The 18,833-nt window shown below is 38.8% G+C and overlaps 1 protein-coding gene across 11 annotated transcripts in view; it reads right to left on the minus strand.

Annotated features, from left to right (window-relative positions):
• RUFY3 (RUN and FYVE domain containing 3) overlaps positions 1-18,833 on the minus strand; it is an 82,421-nt gene that overhangs the window by 51,051 nt on the left and 12,537 nt on the right. For 7 of the 11 annotated variants that reach the window (XR_010601214.1, XM_065595958.1, XM_065595956.1 and 4 more), the window contains exon 2: positions 1,944-1,997. The exons of the other annotated variants lie outside the window; for them this stretch is intronic. Coding sequence is in view for 6 of the 7 variants with exons in the window: in XM_065595958.1 (XP_065452030.1) it covers positions 1,944-1,997 (54 nt within the window). In the remaining variant the exon portion in view is untranslated. The remainder of the gene's footprint in view (positions 1-1,943; positions 1,998-18,833) is intronic. 11 annotated transcript variants of the gene reach the window in all.

The following is an 18,833-nucleotide window of genomic DNA, read 5'->3' on the forward strand; positions in this document are numbered from 1 at the left end:
TTAAACCCCTGAATAGATTCAATTAACATAACATACTGTACCTTGTTCCAGTGTTCAAAACTCTAACCTACAGCCTTAGCATGCAGTTCAAGTGAACAGAGTTTTCATATAACTAGAACACCCAGAGGGATTTATAGAACTGCCTACAGTTCATGCTGGAACACAAATGACTGCTTAAGCTACAAGAAGCATAGTTCAGCTAAAATCACTATAGATAGATAGATAGATAAAGTTCAAGATCTTAGATCTAACCCATGTACTCTGCAACTTTTCTCATACTGCCACTATCACTGTAAGCAGCTCTGTTTGATTTTCACCATACATAAGAAGCAGCAAAGAGTAAGGATCGGGGTAGAGGTGTATGTCAATCAAGCTTGCCTTGGTATCTTGCCTTCACTACTGTAAATTATCAGGGAAGATAAAAATCTTGGTAGTCTATAAAAATCAATTTTTCTTAATAAAATATTTTATTTACATGTGAAGAGTTCTTTACTTTCTTCCCGTTTTATAATCTTAAATTGCTAAACTAGATATTTTATACGTTTCTTTAATTAGCTTCCTAATTGTTGTTAGAATTTCAGATTGTAGATTTCACACTTAAAATGCTCATCTAGGCTGTAAAAGACAAATCCAGGATCTCATTAACATTCTTACTATGAGAACACCACAATCTCAATCAAAACACAACATTGATAAGCAATCAGCCTGTGCTATATTTGCAACCAACGTTACCTTCCAATATACTGAGCCTCCACAAGTCAAGAAAGCTGAAATGCTTCAACAAGGCTATACTGATCTACAACAGTCTGCAGTTTGAAGATAATGGGACCTGAGCACCTAAATCTTTTAGGTACATTTAAAAATCCCATCCTCAGGTGCCTAAATTTGGGCTTAAGAGCCTAACTTTAGGCTCCTAGTTTCAAAAACTTGGCCTGTGTGTATAAAAGAGTTCACAATTATTGTGCTAAGGTATTTAAAGTCTAAAACAATTTCATTAACGCTGAAGCAATTTTGTTTTAAGTTACAAAGATTTTACTCACTAAGAATATATTAATATTTTGGTTTTTGCCTAAAGCTGTTTTATAACATCTAAATAAGGTACCCTATCACTATATTTTTAAAAAGCATTTGCAATTAATTTTGTTATATAATAGCACAAGTTTTCAAGTTAGTTTTATAAAATCTCAACGTGACAAATCCACAATTGATTAAAATTCAAGTGATTTTAATCAATTATTTAAACTGCTTTGATTTATATTGCTCTACCCTGTACATTTACATTACAATTGTTGTATGCAATGTTGCTGTAGCCATGTTGGTCCCAGGATATTAGAGAGAGAAAGTGGGTGAGGTAACATAACTGTTGGCTCATGAAGATGACAGCCGAAAACAGCATTCATCAAGATAAATAGGTTAATCCCACATCTTTTACAGTTTCCAATATTGTCTCATCTTCATTTTAAGTCTTTACACACAGGAACCATAGCTGTTTGAGAGGTATGACAGATACTAATTTATTACTAAGCAATTTCAATTGCTTTTTGTTTTTCATTATTTTTTAAAAAATAAATTAAAGAATTTAGAAGGCAAGACTATCCAGATGGGACCAATGTCAAGTTAGAGCAAATCTGGAACCAAAAGTCTTCACAATATCCTTTCAAAATGTAAATAAGTCAAACTCGAAAATACATGCACATATGCTTATAGTGACTGAAGATATTTTCTTTAAAACCCCAACAGTATAACTACACATCAATATCAGAAGGCAACTAGTCCAGTATATTTAGACTGTGAACCCAGTTCAATCAGACAAGCATATCTGCAGAGCCACGGTTATTGCCATTGCAAAAGAATACTGTAGCTGGTGCTCAGGATCAAAGTAACACATTAAAAGCCAATTAAACGAGGAAATAATAGCTGAAAGATGTTGGTGTGGCACGCACCTTCAGTATCATCACGCAATTGCTCCACCAAATCTGTCAAATCCTCCCAAGAGTCTTTGCAAACAGCAAAAAGAAAGGAAAAAGAAAGATCAAATGTCATGCAAGCCATGATCTAAAGGAAAGAATCAAAATCAAGATATAAGAAAGGGAAAACGGAAAAGAGACTTCTGTAATACAACACTCAGTTTGCAGTAGTAAGAGATTTGCAATTCAAAAGGATTTATTAGTCTGCACAAAGTAATATAGCAAAGCTTTATTAGAGAAGAGAAAGCAATTATTGCATAGTTAGGTTTGGAGATATGTTTGTTTAAGCCTTAAGGCTAATCCTTCTGTAAAGCATTTATTAATAAAAAAATCCAACTAGAAAGCTGTATCTTTATTTTAGAACTATACAAATCTAAGTACTGAAGTTCTCATATTTAATTTGATGCAACTTCAGCATCTGCCTCAGTCCTCTTTCCATATGACCACCTAAATATTCCTACAAACGAAAAACAAGCCCTGTAAGCATTTTGGGGTGGTTTTTTTTTTTTTTTTTTAGAATAAAATGCATGTAAAACCAATTAGGCTAGAAAGGACCATAACTCAGATTTCCAATTGCTGCAGATATGTCCAAGATTACTTCAATCTTGTCACAGTTTAAATAGTGTCACACAAATGAGAGTGCACTGACATCTCCATAATAAAATGTCTCTTACTCTGCAATGCAATTCTGCAGACAGCTGATAGGCAAGGGGGTGGAGGTAGAGATCCTGGCAGAGAAATGAGGATGGGGGGGGGGGGGGGGGGGAGAGAAACCTGTCTTAACATGCTCAGGTTTCAGAGTAGCAACCGTGGTAGTCTGTATCCGCAAAAAGAACAGGAGTACTTGTGGCACCTTAGAGATTAACAAATTTATTAGAGCATAAGCTTTCGTGGGCTACAGCCCACTTCTTCGGATGCATATAGAGTGGAACATAGGGTTACCATACGTCCTCTTTTTCCCGGACATGTCCGGCTTTTCGGCACTCAAACCCCCGTCCGGGGGGAATTGCCAAAAAGCCGAACATGTCCGGGAAAATGGCGGCTCTGCTCCTCCCCTGACTCTTTGGCTCTGTTTAAGAGCCGAGCTGCCCGAGCGCTATGGACTTCAGGCATCCCCCTTGCCTCCGGACCCCAGCCGCCGGCCGGGCACTTCCCCTCCCGGGCTCCGGTGGCGCAGGGTCCGGAGGCAAGGGGGATGCCTGAAGTCCATAGCGCTCGGGCAGCCCGGCTCTTAAACAGAGCCGAAGAGTCAGGGGAGGAGCAGAGCCTCCGGCCGCTGCGGCTCTGCTCCTCCCCTGACTCTTCGGCTCTGTTTAAGAGCCGAGCGCTACCGGCTTCGGGCAGCCCCCATGCCTCCGGACCCTGCGCCGCTGGAGCCTGGGAGGGGAAGTGCCCGGCTGGGGGCGCAGGGTCCGGAGGCAAGGGGGCTGCCCAAAGCCCGAGTGCTACCGGCTTCACGGTTTGCCGGGCAGCCTCCAGACCCTGCACCCCCGGCTGGGCGCTTCCCCTCCCGGGCTCCAGCTGTGCTGGGGAAGCGCCGGCCGGGGGCGCAGGGTCTGGGGGCTGCCCGGCAAACCGTGAAGCCGGTAGCGCTCGGGCAGCCCTTTCTGTGTGGCTGGGAGTGGGAGGGAGGAGGGGGTGGAGTTAGGGCGGGGAAGGGGCGGAGTTGGGGCAGGGCTAGGGGTGGGGAAATGGGCGGGGCCAGGGCCCATGGAGGGTCCTCTTTTTTTATTTGTTAGATATGGTAACCCTAGTGGAACATATATTGAGGAGATATATATACACACACATACAGAGAGAATGAACAGGGGAGTTGTCTTAACAATTCTGAGAGGCCAATTAAGTACGAGAAAAAAACTTTTGAAGTGACAATCAAGCTAGCCCAGTACAGACAGTGACAGCCAATGACAGACCTGGGGGTGGCTATCTTACAACAGAAAAACTTCAAAAACAGACTCCAACGAGAGACTGCTGAACTGGAATTGATATGCAAACTAGATACAATCAACTCAGGATTGAATAAGGACTGGGAATGGCTGAGCCATTACAAACATTGAATCTATCTCCCCTTGTAAGTATTCTCACACTTCTTATCAAACTGTCGGTACTGGGCTAGCTTGATTATCACTTCAAAAGTTTTTTTTCTCTTACTTAATTGGCCTCTCAGAGTTGGTAAGACAACTCCCACCTGTTCATGCTCTCTGTATGTGTGTATATATATCTCCTCAATATATGTTCCACTCTATATGCAGCCGAAGAAGTGGGCTGTAGCCCACGAAAGCTTATGCGCTAATAAATGTTAGTCTCTAAGGTGCCACAAGTACTCCTGTTCTTTTAACATGCTCAGTAATTCTCTGTTATCAACACCAGAAAATAAAGTTACCAAACAAGAGTGTATATACTCAACATGATTCTAGGCTTCATACTTACATTAAATTTTTCCTAGAGCAAATTTGTAGTTATATTGGGTGTTTGACGGGTAAGGAAGGTTGAATTCCCTCTTATATGCCAAACTCCGGCAAGGTACTGAGCAAAGTACACATTCCACTAAGATCTCATTCCTGCCCCGCCCCCCCCAGAAAGCTACAGCTAACCTTCTCCTCCAAAGAAACTGTGTTGATTTGTGAATAGCAAAGACAGTGATACCCTGCATATAAAATAAAGTGAAAATGTGATTGAGATCCTAAAATTATTGAGTAGAAGATAAGTCTTCCATAACATATTCTTACTGACCAACCTTCATATTCTAAAAGTAAAACAGCTCATTCTAATCATTTTTTGGAAATTAGTTTTACACCTGAATTCTTGTATTTTCCAGATGTCCAGTTTTTCTTATTCTAAAGCAAATCTGTTGCATATATTGAGTGTAATGGAGTGAAACTGCATTTTATTTTCATAGGACAGAATCGTTATAAGTATTGAAACTAGTGTCATTCAGTAATTTAATATTTGTGGGAAACACTTTCTATAATGAAATTATTTACGATAAAAGTGCCTAATATCTATTGGATACAGTTTTGTAGTTTAAATCATAAAAGGGTCTAGTAATTCTTGTTAATTAATAGGATTTACATGCATGGGTAAAGAACAGCCCCAGCCCCTAATAATTCCATAATCCTTATTTACATACATGTAAAGGAATTCCACTGGTTTTGAGTCACAAACACATCACCATCAGAAGTAGATGATTAAACAAAGATTCATTCCTTCTTTGTGCAAATGTTCATGGTAATAAAGAATAAATGAGGAAAAAACCCACAATGTTAAAAATTTCCAAATACAATGGTTAAGAAAAATGTCCACAAGGCATCAGCAGACTGATAATACACTTTTTCCTTTTCCTATGTTTTGATTTTTGTCATCCCCCACATCTAACAAATGAATAGTACAAGAAACTTGTGAATCTCCAATTCTATATTTGCTTTCTTTCCCCCCCCCAATCCTCTCTCTTCCTATGGACCCCCACATCTAAAACTTACGACATCATAAGGTATTTTCCACCAAACCCGAGGCTTTGTTATTATGATCGTCTGGTCTACATGCCTGCTGATGACTGCACAAACAACAGATTTGATTTCTTATCACTTTTTAAAAAGTTAGATATTATAGTGTGCCTTCCTGCAGTGACCTTCTGACATTTCCACCGTTTTCTTTAGCTGTTAATGCACAAAAATATCCCTGAAGGCCAATAGGTTCTAACATATGAATCACGATATCAGGTCACATCAGTAAAGTCCAATTAGTCTAGTATTCTGTGAGATGACAAGTATCAGAGGGGTAGCCATGTCAGTCTCAATCTGTAAAAAGCAACAGAGGGTCCTGTGGCACCTTTAAGACTAACATAAGCTTTCGTGGGTAAGAACCTCACTTCTTTAGATGCAAGAAGAAGTGAGGTTCTTACCCATGAAAGCTTATGCTCCCAATACTTCTGTTAGTCTTAAAGGTGCCACAGGACCCTCTGTTGCTTTTTGTGTGATGACGTTAGTCAGTACCAGATACTTCAAAGGAAGGTGCAAGAAACCTTTTGGTGGGCATCACATGGGCCAAATCTGGCCCACAGGCCATATATTTGACATCCCTGAGCTAGGGTTTTAAATAAAAACAGAGATTTCCAGGGAATTTTTTCACACACCCCCATAGGCATCGGTCCTATTCACTTTCAGAGCAGGGAGCAGCACAGGAGCTGCATAGATTTGAGCTGATAGCTGAGGCTACAGGGACCATTATTAGCTGCATAAAACCAAATTCATGAGAAAGAGCATGTGAGTGAGTGAGCAAGTGACTGAATCAACTTCAAAGTTACACTTTTGTCTAAAATCTTATTACTACAAGTAACACACAAAATTAGTTTAACAAATTTAGAGCAAAGTGTTTTTATTTGTTTCCTGTTTATTTCTTAGTTCACTTGACAGCACTTTGTGTATGATCAGTTTCTATGTTAACTCCGTGTTATCAGTTTTCCCCTACTTGTGTGGGTCTCTCACACAGCAAAAAGGAACAGAAACTTTTTAAGAGACAGGAAACACTCAAAATTGTGAATGCTGGGGAGAGCTGTAGTAAGTGAAAATACTTAAAATTCATTTTTTAAATGACTGTATTTCATCTTCAAGGAATCTCTTTAACAGCATTTCTACTTTTGCCAACATCATCATCAGTGTTCCAAGTCTTAATTACTGTATATCAACCCAATTCAGAGTATAAAAAGATCCAGACTTTTTTTTCCCCCAGTCTTGAACTGAAAAGGTTTCACAGTTCAAATTAAATTCTTGAAAAGTCTAATGTTACGTATTTTTAATATTAGATAAAAATAAGCATACTGTGAAGCTTTTCTTTGGAAAAGTGCAGGAAGAAAAAAGCTTTAAGGACAAATTCATATTAAAACCATCTAATGTACTAAGTATCAATGCTGCCTGTGTTTTAAGGAGAAAAATACAGTGACATTTTACATATGTTATAAATACAATAAATTATCTGTAAGTAAGTCTATCTTCATCTATTTTCCTAATCAGAGAGGTGTTGCTATTTTAATACACAGTAGAAGTATGGGGTTAAAGTTACTGTGCAACAGAACACACATGCATGCTGCTTAAAAAAAATTAGAAAACTAAAAGGCTGTATGAGCTGAAGCAACCCCCAGTCACAAACGATTATCTCTGACAATATGTGTACATTTAATACAACTATTAATCAGTAATAAGTGGCTCCTTTGCAGTACACAGTACTGCATTCATCAGAAATATTTTTCCCCCAATATCGTCACACTAGTGTCAAAGAATCTTCTGCATTTTTTAAATTTTCTTTTAGTTACTTAACACAATTTGTAAAGACAGTTTTGTCCAGTGTATAAGGATGATTTTAGATAAATTCTACCCGACCTTGATTAAAAAGTATTCATAAACATTGATTGAATGAGTAAGGAAATGTACAGGCAATGAGAGAATGAGTGTGTATGACGGGGCAGCTGTCCTCTGTGCCACCATTTCGTTTCTGCTACAAAGAACCTTATGAAATGGTGGCTACTCCTGAAGGGCCCGCATATATTTCCATTAAAAAAATCCTTTGTCCCACCCTTGCCTTTATGGGGGTGATTATTCAAATTTGCAATTTTTTTCCTTTAAGATTCTAAAGCAGACACAATACTTAAAAGGTCACATATACCGAAACTCATAATAAGTAATGCTGCTAATAATGGAACTTGAACATACATATGTTCTCTTGTATGAGACGAGGCCTTAAGCAAAAATTCTTAAAAAGCAGAAAATACGAGGGCATTAAAAAAGCTGCATTTTTATAAGCAAATAAGATTTAAAAAAACCCAAAAGAGACTGAGTGTCCAAGAAGCTTCTGACAGCTCTGTTGACTGCTAACATACCAATTTTTACAAGCAATTAGTGAGGAGAAATATTACATAACAGCTGTGTACAGTTTTCTAAAAATCAAAATTATGATGAAGACAGACTTGGGTTGAGATAGAAACCCCTTAAAATATTTTAAGTCCAGGAAACTATAATGCCAGTGCCCAGGCCCAGCCTACTGTGGCTATCCACTTTAGCATAAAGCTTTCCCAAACCCATCACTCATTACCTTGGCCTGTGTGCTGTGAAGAGACAACGTAAGTTGTGACAAACTGGTCAAAAAGACCACACGGGGGAAAAGTAGTGAGATTCCATAGCACTGCACAGCCTCAACCCCCCACCCCACACACACGAAGGACTTAACTACGAATTGGAGGGATTGTGGCCTGTGACATAGTGGGAAGAACCAGAGTTAAATGAAATATCTGCTTTGAATTACATGTTTTTCTGACTGATGGGAGGAAATGGACAGCAACAGGGCCTAAAGCCCAGGACAGGTATTCCTTTAAGTTTCTTCATTTAAATATCCCATATATACCCCTCATAAAAAGCGGAGTAAAATCCTATAGCACTGTCTCGCACACAAATACCTACCGTATATACTCGTTCATAAGCCGAATAATTTTGGTAAAAAAGTGACACATCAAAGAGCGGGGGTCAGCTTATAAAAGGGTCTACACCAAAATTTGATTATTTTAAACTCTATGGAGTCATTGAATTGAATATCTAATACACTGTCGTTTTGTTTACCTGGAGCATCTGCAGGCATGAAGTCCCTCCGCTCCCTGTGGCCGCGGTTCGCCGTTCCCAGACAATGGGAGCTGAGGGGCTCCATGCCTGCAGACGCGCCAAGTAAACAAAATGTCCCAACCAGCCAGCGGTTACCCTGACGGCCAGGAACCAAAGTTTGCCAACCCCTGAAATATAGGGTCGGCTTATGAAAGGGCATACAGTTTTTGTTATTTTTACCTAACCAACTTGAGGGGTCATCTTATAAACGAATGGGCTAATGAACGAGTATATACGGTATATATTTCAAATCAAGCAGACTTCAAAATTGTAGTTTTTAAAAACTAACGCAGGGCACAGGATAACCAGTCTCTGCTTGAGTTCCTACTCAAAGATATCAAGAGGGCTCAGCACAGAGTGTGACAGGACCTTTAGCCAGGCTTCCACTGTTGTATTAAGTCCACATGTTAGAGCATTGGGCTCTATGGCTTCCACAACAATTTGCTATTGCTTTCTATTTTCCGTGGCTCACCTGCCCAGGCCCATCGTATTTTCTAACGTTGTGTTATGAGGATGTAAGAGAATGGCTTGCCACAATTTAGTACAATGCTCTGGCATTTGTGGAATCGGAATCCTCATGGAAATTTACCAAAAAAGTGTTACACAGCCTTACAATTTTATGTCAGATTCACATTCCTCTGAACATGCTTTAAATGGAAATAAATATTTTGTACATATCTATTATGACCCTAATAAACACTTAAGGAGAACTAGAAAGGTATGCTATATTTAAAAAGGACAAACAAAAACAAAACCCCACCATCATGTTGGAAAATGAAATTAACATGATGCGGGATTTAAGCAAAAGTTAATCTGAAGGCCTTTAAGCCAGCTTGTTATTACCTACTATGAAATGCTTGACCTGGAAACATTAATTTAAAATGCCAATAATCAATGTATACAAAATTAAAGAAATACTGCAGACAAAAATTATCTGGGAATCTACATACTAAGCTGGAGAAGAAAACAAGTCTAGGTGCATTTAAACCAGAATTCACACTAAGAGTGGTTGGAAAAATAAAGGGTTTGAAAAAAAATCCAAGAGATTTGGTGTTATTCAGTTCCTTTTTTTCCCCTTTTGCAACCATATGCACAGTGGAAATATGTAAATTAACAGACTACTCAGCATTAGAGTTATGCAAAATTAAAAAGTTTTCTTTCAGAACATCAAGTGAAACTTGTCCTCTCATTTCAATTTATGCACAATACTGAAAAAATACCAATTTTTGTATTAAAATATGAAACCACTATTAATTTCTGTTATCTAGGTAAACGTATCTTATGTCTCAAATCGGTCCCTTCTCCACTTAAAAAAATAATCTCAGATACTATAACCCTGAGCAATTTTCTCAGAAATGGGTCTAATTATCCTGTTTGCAATAACAAATGAAGAAAGTCTGAATTGCTTTGCATTTGTCTATGAATATTTCACATTTGTCCACTCAACATCTGTGCGTATCATAAACTGTGAATTGTTTGTTACATTTTCACAGCAAGGAATTATAAAAAACAAAAGGAAAAGACTGGAAACAGAGTGGGGAAAATTACATAATCAACAACACTAGTAAAAATGTCATAACAGGCTAAAAAGGGTAGACTGTATAAACAAAACTGAGAATTTCACAAACAAAAAAATCAAAGTTTTCCTGCACGTATATTAAGGGCAAAAAGGAAAAATGCCTTAAAGATCATAAAGTTGGCCACAAAGTGTCAATTACAAAAACTCCTTCCAAGCAAACATCACTGCATCAACCAAGCTAATAACTGAAATACTAAACTAAACTTTAAAAGTAGGAACATACAAAAGGAAACAAGATATCTGTCACAGCCAAACCCCTGGATCTGGGAACTTACAGTTCCCATTGTAGCACTGTGGCTACATTTTTGCTGACATTATTTGATCTTGGTGTAATCTGGCCTCCACAGATATGAGTTAATCTTATCAGAGGTTTCCTCCTACCACAGCAACACAGGCATCTTTTTCTTATTCTTCAGGCCATTCTGAAAGAACCATTTTTGCTTTCCTAGCCGTTGCACCATTTTCTCCAGAGACTTCTGAAACCATCTTCCTTGCTTCACATTCTAGTTTGTAGAGCTTCCAAGAGAAACTCTACAAACTCATCCCCCATGAACCCATCGCAGGGACCTTCCACGTGCTTCCCAAGATACACAAAACAAGGGAACCCAGGCAGACACTTCATATCTGGCCACAGCATTTTTCCTGAAGCACTATCAGGACTTATGGAAACCATCCTCAAACCACAGACCACACAAAGGGCCAGCTTACTCCAGGACACAACCGACTTCCTCCATAAACTCTGCAACATTAACAGCCTCCCTCAGAACACCATCCTTGCCATCAAGGAGGTCACTTGCCTATACTCTAACATCATTCACAATGATAGCATAGTTGCCTGACTCCAATATTTACAGGACAATGAACAACCCTCAGATATTCACCCCAAATATCAACTCATCCATTTCATCCTCACCCACAACAATTTTACACTCAACAAACATTTTGTCCAAACCATGGGAACACCCACGGATATGAGGATAGCTCCTCCTCAATATGCCAGCCTCTTCACAGGCCACCTAGCGGAAGAATTTCTGGACAAATGCACCATGAAACCAGTGATATACCTGAGATACATTGATATTATTTTCATCCTCTAGACAGATGACAAACTCCTTCATAGATTTCCACTACAACTTCAACCACCACCACTGTCCATTAAACTCTCTCTGGAACACTCCCACACTAGCATCGACTTCCTGGACAATACGATCAGCTTCAGCAATGGAACCCTTCAGACAACTATATACAAGAAACCCACAGATCACCACATCTATCTTCACAGATCCAGGAACCATCCCAAATGCACCAAGAAATTGGTTATCTACAACCAGGCGCTCAGATACCACACAATAAGGTCCGAGGACAATGTCTGGGATACACACCTTAACGCTGCCTTCACCAAACAAGGACACTCCAGAGTAGTAGACTGCATCATGGAACAGGCAACCCAAATATCCTGAGAGAATCTGCTTCAATACAGAAATAAAACCTCCTCTGACCATACATCCCTAGTTATAACCTACCACCCCCACACTGGAACCCTTTTGGGCTATCAAACAACTACAACCCACATTTGATGGGGAACCCATCCTGAAATAATTCTTTCCTGAACCCCCTCTTCTGGCCTTCCAACGACTCTCCAATCTCATCATCAGAAACAAGCTCCCCACAGACCAGGAGACACTACATGTGGAAAGTGGCATCAGACTCTGCCACAACAACAGATGCAAAACCTGCAGACGTATCTCCACTGCTAGAACAATCAACGTCCACCACAACATACCTTTCAAGATCCATGGGTCCTAACATATCTATCACAACATGTGGTGTACTTTAGCCAGTGCAGTAAATGGCCCAAGAACAACTATATGGATGAACCCAGACAATCATTACACTCTCGAATGAGCTCACACAGGAAAATTATGATAGACAAAAACACAGTATCACCTGTTGGTGAACACTTTTCACAAAGTGATCACTCTATATCTGACCTATCAGTCTTCATCCTCAAAATGCACAACATTTTCAAAAGACGAGCCTGGGAGCTTAAATTCATAACTTTGCTAAACACTAAAAATCATGGTCTTAATAAAGACATTATTGTAATAAGCCATAAATCCAATCTATAATCCACGAACCCCCTTTTTTGTCCTAACAAAAAGGACAAGGAGTACTTGTGGCATAAGCTTTCGTGGGCTAGAACCCACTTCATAGAAGTCCACAATGGGCAAGTAATGGTACAGCTGGGCTTCTGTTCTATTCCTATCTTTACCAATGACTCCCTGCATGATCTTAGGCAAGTCATTTAACCTCTATCCCACAATTCACCCATGTCTCCAATCGATATAAAGGTACCTTCCTACTTTACAAGGGTGTTGGAGGCTTGATACATTAGTGTCTGTAAAGAACTTCACAGTCCTTGAATGGGAATTGCCATATAAGTGCAAATATTCTTTAAGAGATTCCTCAGAAGGCATTTTTATCTTGCAAAAAGGCAACCCATTTTCTTTCAAGAATACAAAAGCTGCCTCCTATTGTTTCAACCAAGAGTTTAGACTGCACTCATCACCATAATAGAGTGCCTTACAAAGTCCTAATCCATTATGCAATTTAATCCTCACTCTTCCTCTCCAAATAGGTTGTCCCCTCACCCTGTATTGCCCCAGTCCTCATTACAGGAGGAAAGCTGAAGTCAAAGTGAGTTTTACAATTGTTTCTCTCTACAAGCATGTTAACATATGTAGGCCCCAAACATGTAACTCAGGTCTTAATGTATGTCACTTCTCCCCCCTCCCCCAAAAAATGTTTATGCTGCTACTTGGGAAGGATTTGATGTGTCTCTAATGATAAAATAAGTAATAGATACTGTTTTATTTTGAATTTAAAAAGACCACTAAAGAAACTACAGAAAAACAATTTTCAGTTTAAAAAGACAGTGCACCATGTGTTGAGCTATGTTGATGGAGTAATAATATATGGGCAACATTTAAATAAAGCATTTATTTTTTTAAGTATCTATATAAATTCTTCTTCATATAAAAATGCATTAATAAAAACTTTTAAAAACTCCTGGTCAAAAGCAAGAAAAAGATTCAACCCAATTTGATGTTAAACTGCCAAAAATTAGATTAACATGAAAGATGTACCCTTTTACCATGTAATTGAGTCACTATAATTCAGCTTTCTAAATATAGCATTTTAAAGATAAGTGAAGTAGTGTATTTGATACAATAAATTCTTCCTCATATCAAATAAGTCTCATAAGGCAGCTGTGATGCATACTGCTCATGCTCTCAATTACAAACTGATCCCATCAATACTAAAATTATTAACCTAATGTGAAACTGCGGCTAAAGTGAAGCCATGTCTTTCAAGGGAGAGGGGAGAAACTCAACAGAACTTTCACTCCACCTTAGATGCACTCATCTTCAGCTATCCTTATGAAAATTCATGACTATTTTGCACTTTGCAGTTGTCCACAAAAGATCAACTCTCAATTCCATTTGAATACTATTTTTAACTTAGTCATTAAAAATCAAGTGATTTCTACTTTTTAACCCATAAAAAGGTTGACTGTATTAGAAACAAAAGAGCAAAAAACCTCTAGCAGCATCTCTCATTATTTTGTGCAGGGCCGGCTCCAGGCACCAGCTGAACAAGCAGGTGCTTGGGGCGGCACGTCAGGCTCTTCGGCGGGTCCCTCGGTCCCTCTCGGAGGGAAGGACCTGCCGCCGAATTGCCGCCGAAGAAGAAAGCGACACGGTGGAGCTGCCACCGATCACGGCTTTCCCCCCCCCCGCCGCTTGGGGCGGCAAAAAACCCTGGAGCCGGCCCTGATTTTGTGTTTTTTTGCTTAACAAAAACAATGTTCCAATTTTTCAGTGACCTACCTCTGTTCTGCCAAAATAAAAAACGACAATGGCTAAATCTAATTTTATTCTTTGCATCTAGATAAAATTATGGCCTTTCGAGATCCAAGTTTATCACCACCAATAACTCCAGGAATTGGAAAAAACAGGAAATTAAATGTTTTTATTTATAATTTTGTTCTTTTGAGGGTCCGTGGGTGGATTTTGTTTTGTTTTAGTTGCATACAATGTTTAAGACAGAAATTACTTCTAGAAGCTGAAGAGTTGTGCTAATTCTAACCTGGAGCATGATCCTACTCTCGTTTAACTCAATGGGACATATTCTGCTCTCAGTTACACCAAAATCCAGAGTAATTCTATTGAAGCAAATGGAGTTACTCCAGATTTATACTCAGGTAACTGAGATCAGAATCTGCCCAACACGGTTTTGCCTTTTTCTTAAGTGGGAGCAGAAATAGGCCCTTGGTTATTATAGAAACTAATACGACTGCATGAAAGGGTGGTTTTGTTTAGGGGTTTTTGTTGTTTTTTAAATATCAATGCCTGAGCAATGGTTTGGCTGAAGCTACTGAATTACCACGATATCCTTATATTACTGAAATATTAGCTCCTTTCTTGCCCCTCCACCTCAAAACCACAAAATCAATTTGAAACTAGGTTTCTTAAGGGAATTCTAATGTAATTCAGCAGCTCCTGAACAGAGGAATGACAGAAGGCCTCTCTTCATAAATAGTGAGCACCCAGTGTGCTGAGTCTCATTCTGTTTGAGAAATTAGTATTACATCCACAAAGATTCCAGTTTTACACACATTCTTCATCTAGCCAAAAAAGTCTTAACATCCTGTGTATTCACATGATATTTAGGGTTGCTTTTATAAACTCTTCTTCTAATATTTGTCTGACTGAAATTATCAATATGCAATGTTTTGGTGGGACATACAAAATCAGAATAACTGATAACTTTCTTCAGTTGCCTGCTTTATGTTAATGCACATTTTCTAATTAAACTTGCAGTAAGGAGTCAACAGAAAATGACAACAACAAAATGAACTTACATTCCTTCTCTGGACCACTGAAAAAAAAAATGGACGTAATATTTTTGTAACTTGCTGGTTTACCAGAAATCCTGATCTCTCCGCTTCATAATAATTAAAAGAAAGCAGGAATTTTCTAAAAAGAATTTAAATCATATTGTAGCCAGTCACACAGAGGTAAGTTTGAAAATTAAAATGCTCTAGGACCCACCTACTGAGAAAATTGGGAGCCCAAGAGGGGAGAATCTGGAAACCACTAAAGCCTCCAATGTGGTCCTGCAGCAGAGCCTCACAGGAAGTTAGATAAGGGCAATAACATATATGGGATAGTCTACATAAATAATAAATCAAAACTGACTAAACAAAAAGCTCTCTTCACTGAGTCTTCCTTTTACTGTGTCCGTCATTCTCTCTATTTCTCCATCCTCCTTTCATTTATTGTCCTTTTTTTACTCTTTAATTGAAAATTAATACTTTTCGTTCCCTAGCTTCTCTTTCTTTATAAGCAAGCACAACACTCCTTCCTGTTTCTTATTTCCATTCCCACTAGTTTGTCGTCATCTGTGACATGTGGACACCATCAATGTGGGGGAGGAACTTACTTCTTATGTTATCTGAGTACCTATGAGCCCCAGTCATGGACTAGGACCGCATTCTGCTAGGCACTGTAGAAACAGAACAAAAAGACTTTAAACTCTTTGGGACAGGGACTAAGTAGAAGACAAGAGACAACAGATGATTCCAATGGGTCCAGGTACAGGAAACAGAGACACTATTGGTCACTGTGGTTTCAGCACACCAGCCACCTAGCCATTGTCAAGTTATTTGTTGCATCACAGCAAAGGAAAATTTAAAGGAGGGATTTGAAGGATGATGTGATAAATGAAGTGGAGGGTATCTCCCTTTAATGGGGACCCAACCAGCCAGCTAGCTGTAAAAGCCCTCTTGGTAGCTGTTCTCTACTTGCTTTACTTGTAAAGGGTTAAAAAGTCCCCCAGGTTTGCGGATCTCCTCTGTGCTAACCCCGATGCTTTTGTTTGCTTGTAACCTTTAAGCTGAGCCCCCAAGAAAACTAGTTTGGGTGCTTAATTTTTGGAATTGCTCTTTTAAAATCTAGCACAAGCCTAAGTTCTTGTATTTTTTTCCTTTTTGTTTTTAATAAAATTTACCTTTTTTAAGAACAGGATTGGATTTTTGGTGTCCTAAGAGGTTTGTGCATGTTGTTTGATTAGCTGGTAGCACAGCTAATTTCCTTTGTTTTCTTTCTCAGCTCTTCCCTGTCCGGGGGAGGGAGAGGGGTATGAAGGGGGGAGGGTTGAAAGGGCTCGAGGGTATCCCACAGGGAGGAACTCCCAAATGTTCCTTCCTGGGTCCAAGAGGTTATTTTTGCATTTGGGTGGTGGCAGCGTTTACCAAGCCAAGGTCAGAGAAAAGCTGTAACCTTAGGAGTTTAATACAAGCCTGGAGTGGCAAGTATTAATTTTTAGAATCCTTGTGGGCCCCACCTTCTCTATTCAAAGTGACAGAGTGGGGATTAGCCTTGACAGAGGATAATGAGGTAGTTTGTGGATGTTTATGGGGAGCTCCTCCCAAGTGTGAGGGGCAGCATGGAAAAACCACAAAGGTGCTTGTTTGAATATTTAACAAGTGAGCGAGGGAGGCTGGCATCCTTGGGAGGCGGAGGTCAACCTTTCAGTAGTAAAGGAGAGATAATGGGCAGGGTCGGGATAGGATGCGAAGGGCCTTGTAAGTGAAGACAAGTAGCTTATGTTTGATGCAATAGATAAGAGGGAGCCAATGAAGGGAAGCAGTCTGGTGCCAGGACAGAAGCCCATCCCTGGTTCTAGGGTGCCAAGCCTAAAGTATTTGGACCAGGGTGGGATTTACTACCGACCTTTATTTGTAGTAAGGCATGATAGCTCAGACACAAAGTGTCCATCCCCCAACAAATAAACTAGCCTTTTTAAATTATAGAAAAATAAACATCTATATAATGCCAGTTTTATTATATATTAATTCATATCTCAAAAAGGATTTTTAAAAATCGAATGTGTCTGTGGAATGTTCCACACAATATTTTCTAATAGCTTCTGATATTTAAAAGAAAGCTATCATAACAACTAGATCTAGAAACTAGATTACTTACTGTGCATGCAAAGTAATTACTTTGGTAGACAATTTTTCTTTTAGTATTAATGCTTAAAGTTGTCTTTAGAGGTATTTACATGGTTTGAATTGGTACACAATCATATTAGATAAGTAGGATATATTTTCAACATCTTCTGTGAATAGTACTATTGAGTCAATATGAAATTTGTTAAGCAGAAGAGGGCCAAAACTGAAATAAGTAAAATTCCTCTCCATCATTAACTTTGGGGTTTATATGCAGTGGGACCTGGAGCTAAACAATCCATAGTTTACAGAATCAAGATCTGATTGAATAGGTTTTCCAAAGCCACAATAATCTCCTGTTTTCCCATCTGCACTATTAGAAATACCCCAAGTTTCCCAAAACAGCATTAAGATAATGTACTGTAACAGCTCAAAAGGGTAGCTATATTTTATCACACCAACCCACACTACTCCAAAGAACGGTCTATGAAAAGCAAATACCGTAAGAGAAAAATGAAACAAATTCAAAGAACATTAGAGTAAGGTTAAGGCTGACATACAGAGAAACAACAGTAAGGAAATTCGAAGTCAAGTACATCTGTTCATCCTTACATCTCCCGTTGTTTGTATTACTTCAGATACTGTAGGAATCTCAAACGTGTGTGCTGCAGCACCTAACCACAATGGGACACACTTAAGATGGAGTTTCAGCCTCTTATTTTGAAGCCTTTTGCTACTGTCAGTCTGAATTACTTTATCTTTGTGAATAAATCTGAGCTAATGGATTTCTATCCCTGAAATCGTTTGACAGGTGAAGTTTAAATTATTATTTTTTAACCAGGGAGAATCTTATTTAATTTCAAGAGCAATTCCATACAAAAGAAATCCCATCTAGCAAAATATCAAAATAAGATAATGTTACTATTTGACAATGGCAATGTCAAGTGGCGTGGCATGGATTTACATCATGATAGTTACTGAATAAGGAGCCTAATACTGAAAGGTATACGCCAATTGGTGTCAGTCATTTCAATAGGAATTCAGCACTTTGCAGGATTCAGTGCTAAGTGATTACTGGATCACAAGTAAACAAAGTAAAATGCTTCCACGCATTATTGACCATTATTTTTTGGAAGAGACTGTATGGGGGTTTTGTTTTGTATTCTTGCAAAGCTTTACGTTGGTTCTATTTCTCAACTTCACTGTACTTGTCCTGTACATTAAATTGCTTTCATCACAGCCAGATCACAAATAATCATTAGTTCCCTTAGAAAATTAAAGACAGAAATGTGTTTTATGGATCCATATTGCAGGCTTCAAAGCCATCTTAAATAATGGCACAAGATTCCTGATAGTATCATCACATGATATGAGATATAATTGCACAATTCCTTGGGGCTTGTCAAAATTCACCTCATATCACATATTCATCAGAATGTTGTTGATGTGCTCTATTTTTGAATGCTGCCTGTTTACAAGACAGCTGCACATTTCTTAATAACCAATGTTTAAATACGGACATCAAGATAAAATGCATCTTTAACAAAAATACTCAGGTTATTTTCTTTCAGGTGCAGATATGACAATACAGAACCTCATCTCTTATAATGCAACTTTGGGCTTCTAAA

This window comes from Chrysemys picta, chromosome 5 (assembly GCF_011386835.1).
Source record: "Chrysemys picta bellii isolate R12L10 chromosome 5, ASM1138683v2, whole genome shotgun sequence".
Lineage (NCBI taxonomy): Eukaryota > Metazoa > Chordata > Testudines > Emydidae > Chrysemys > Chrysemys picta.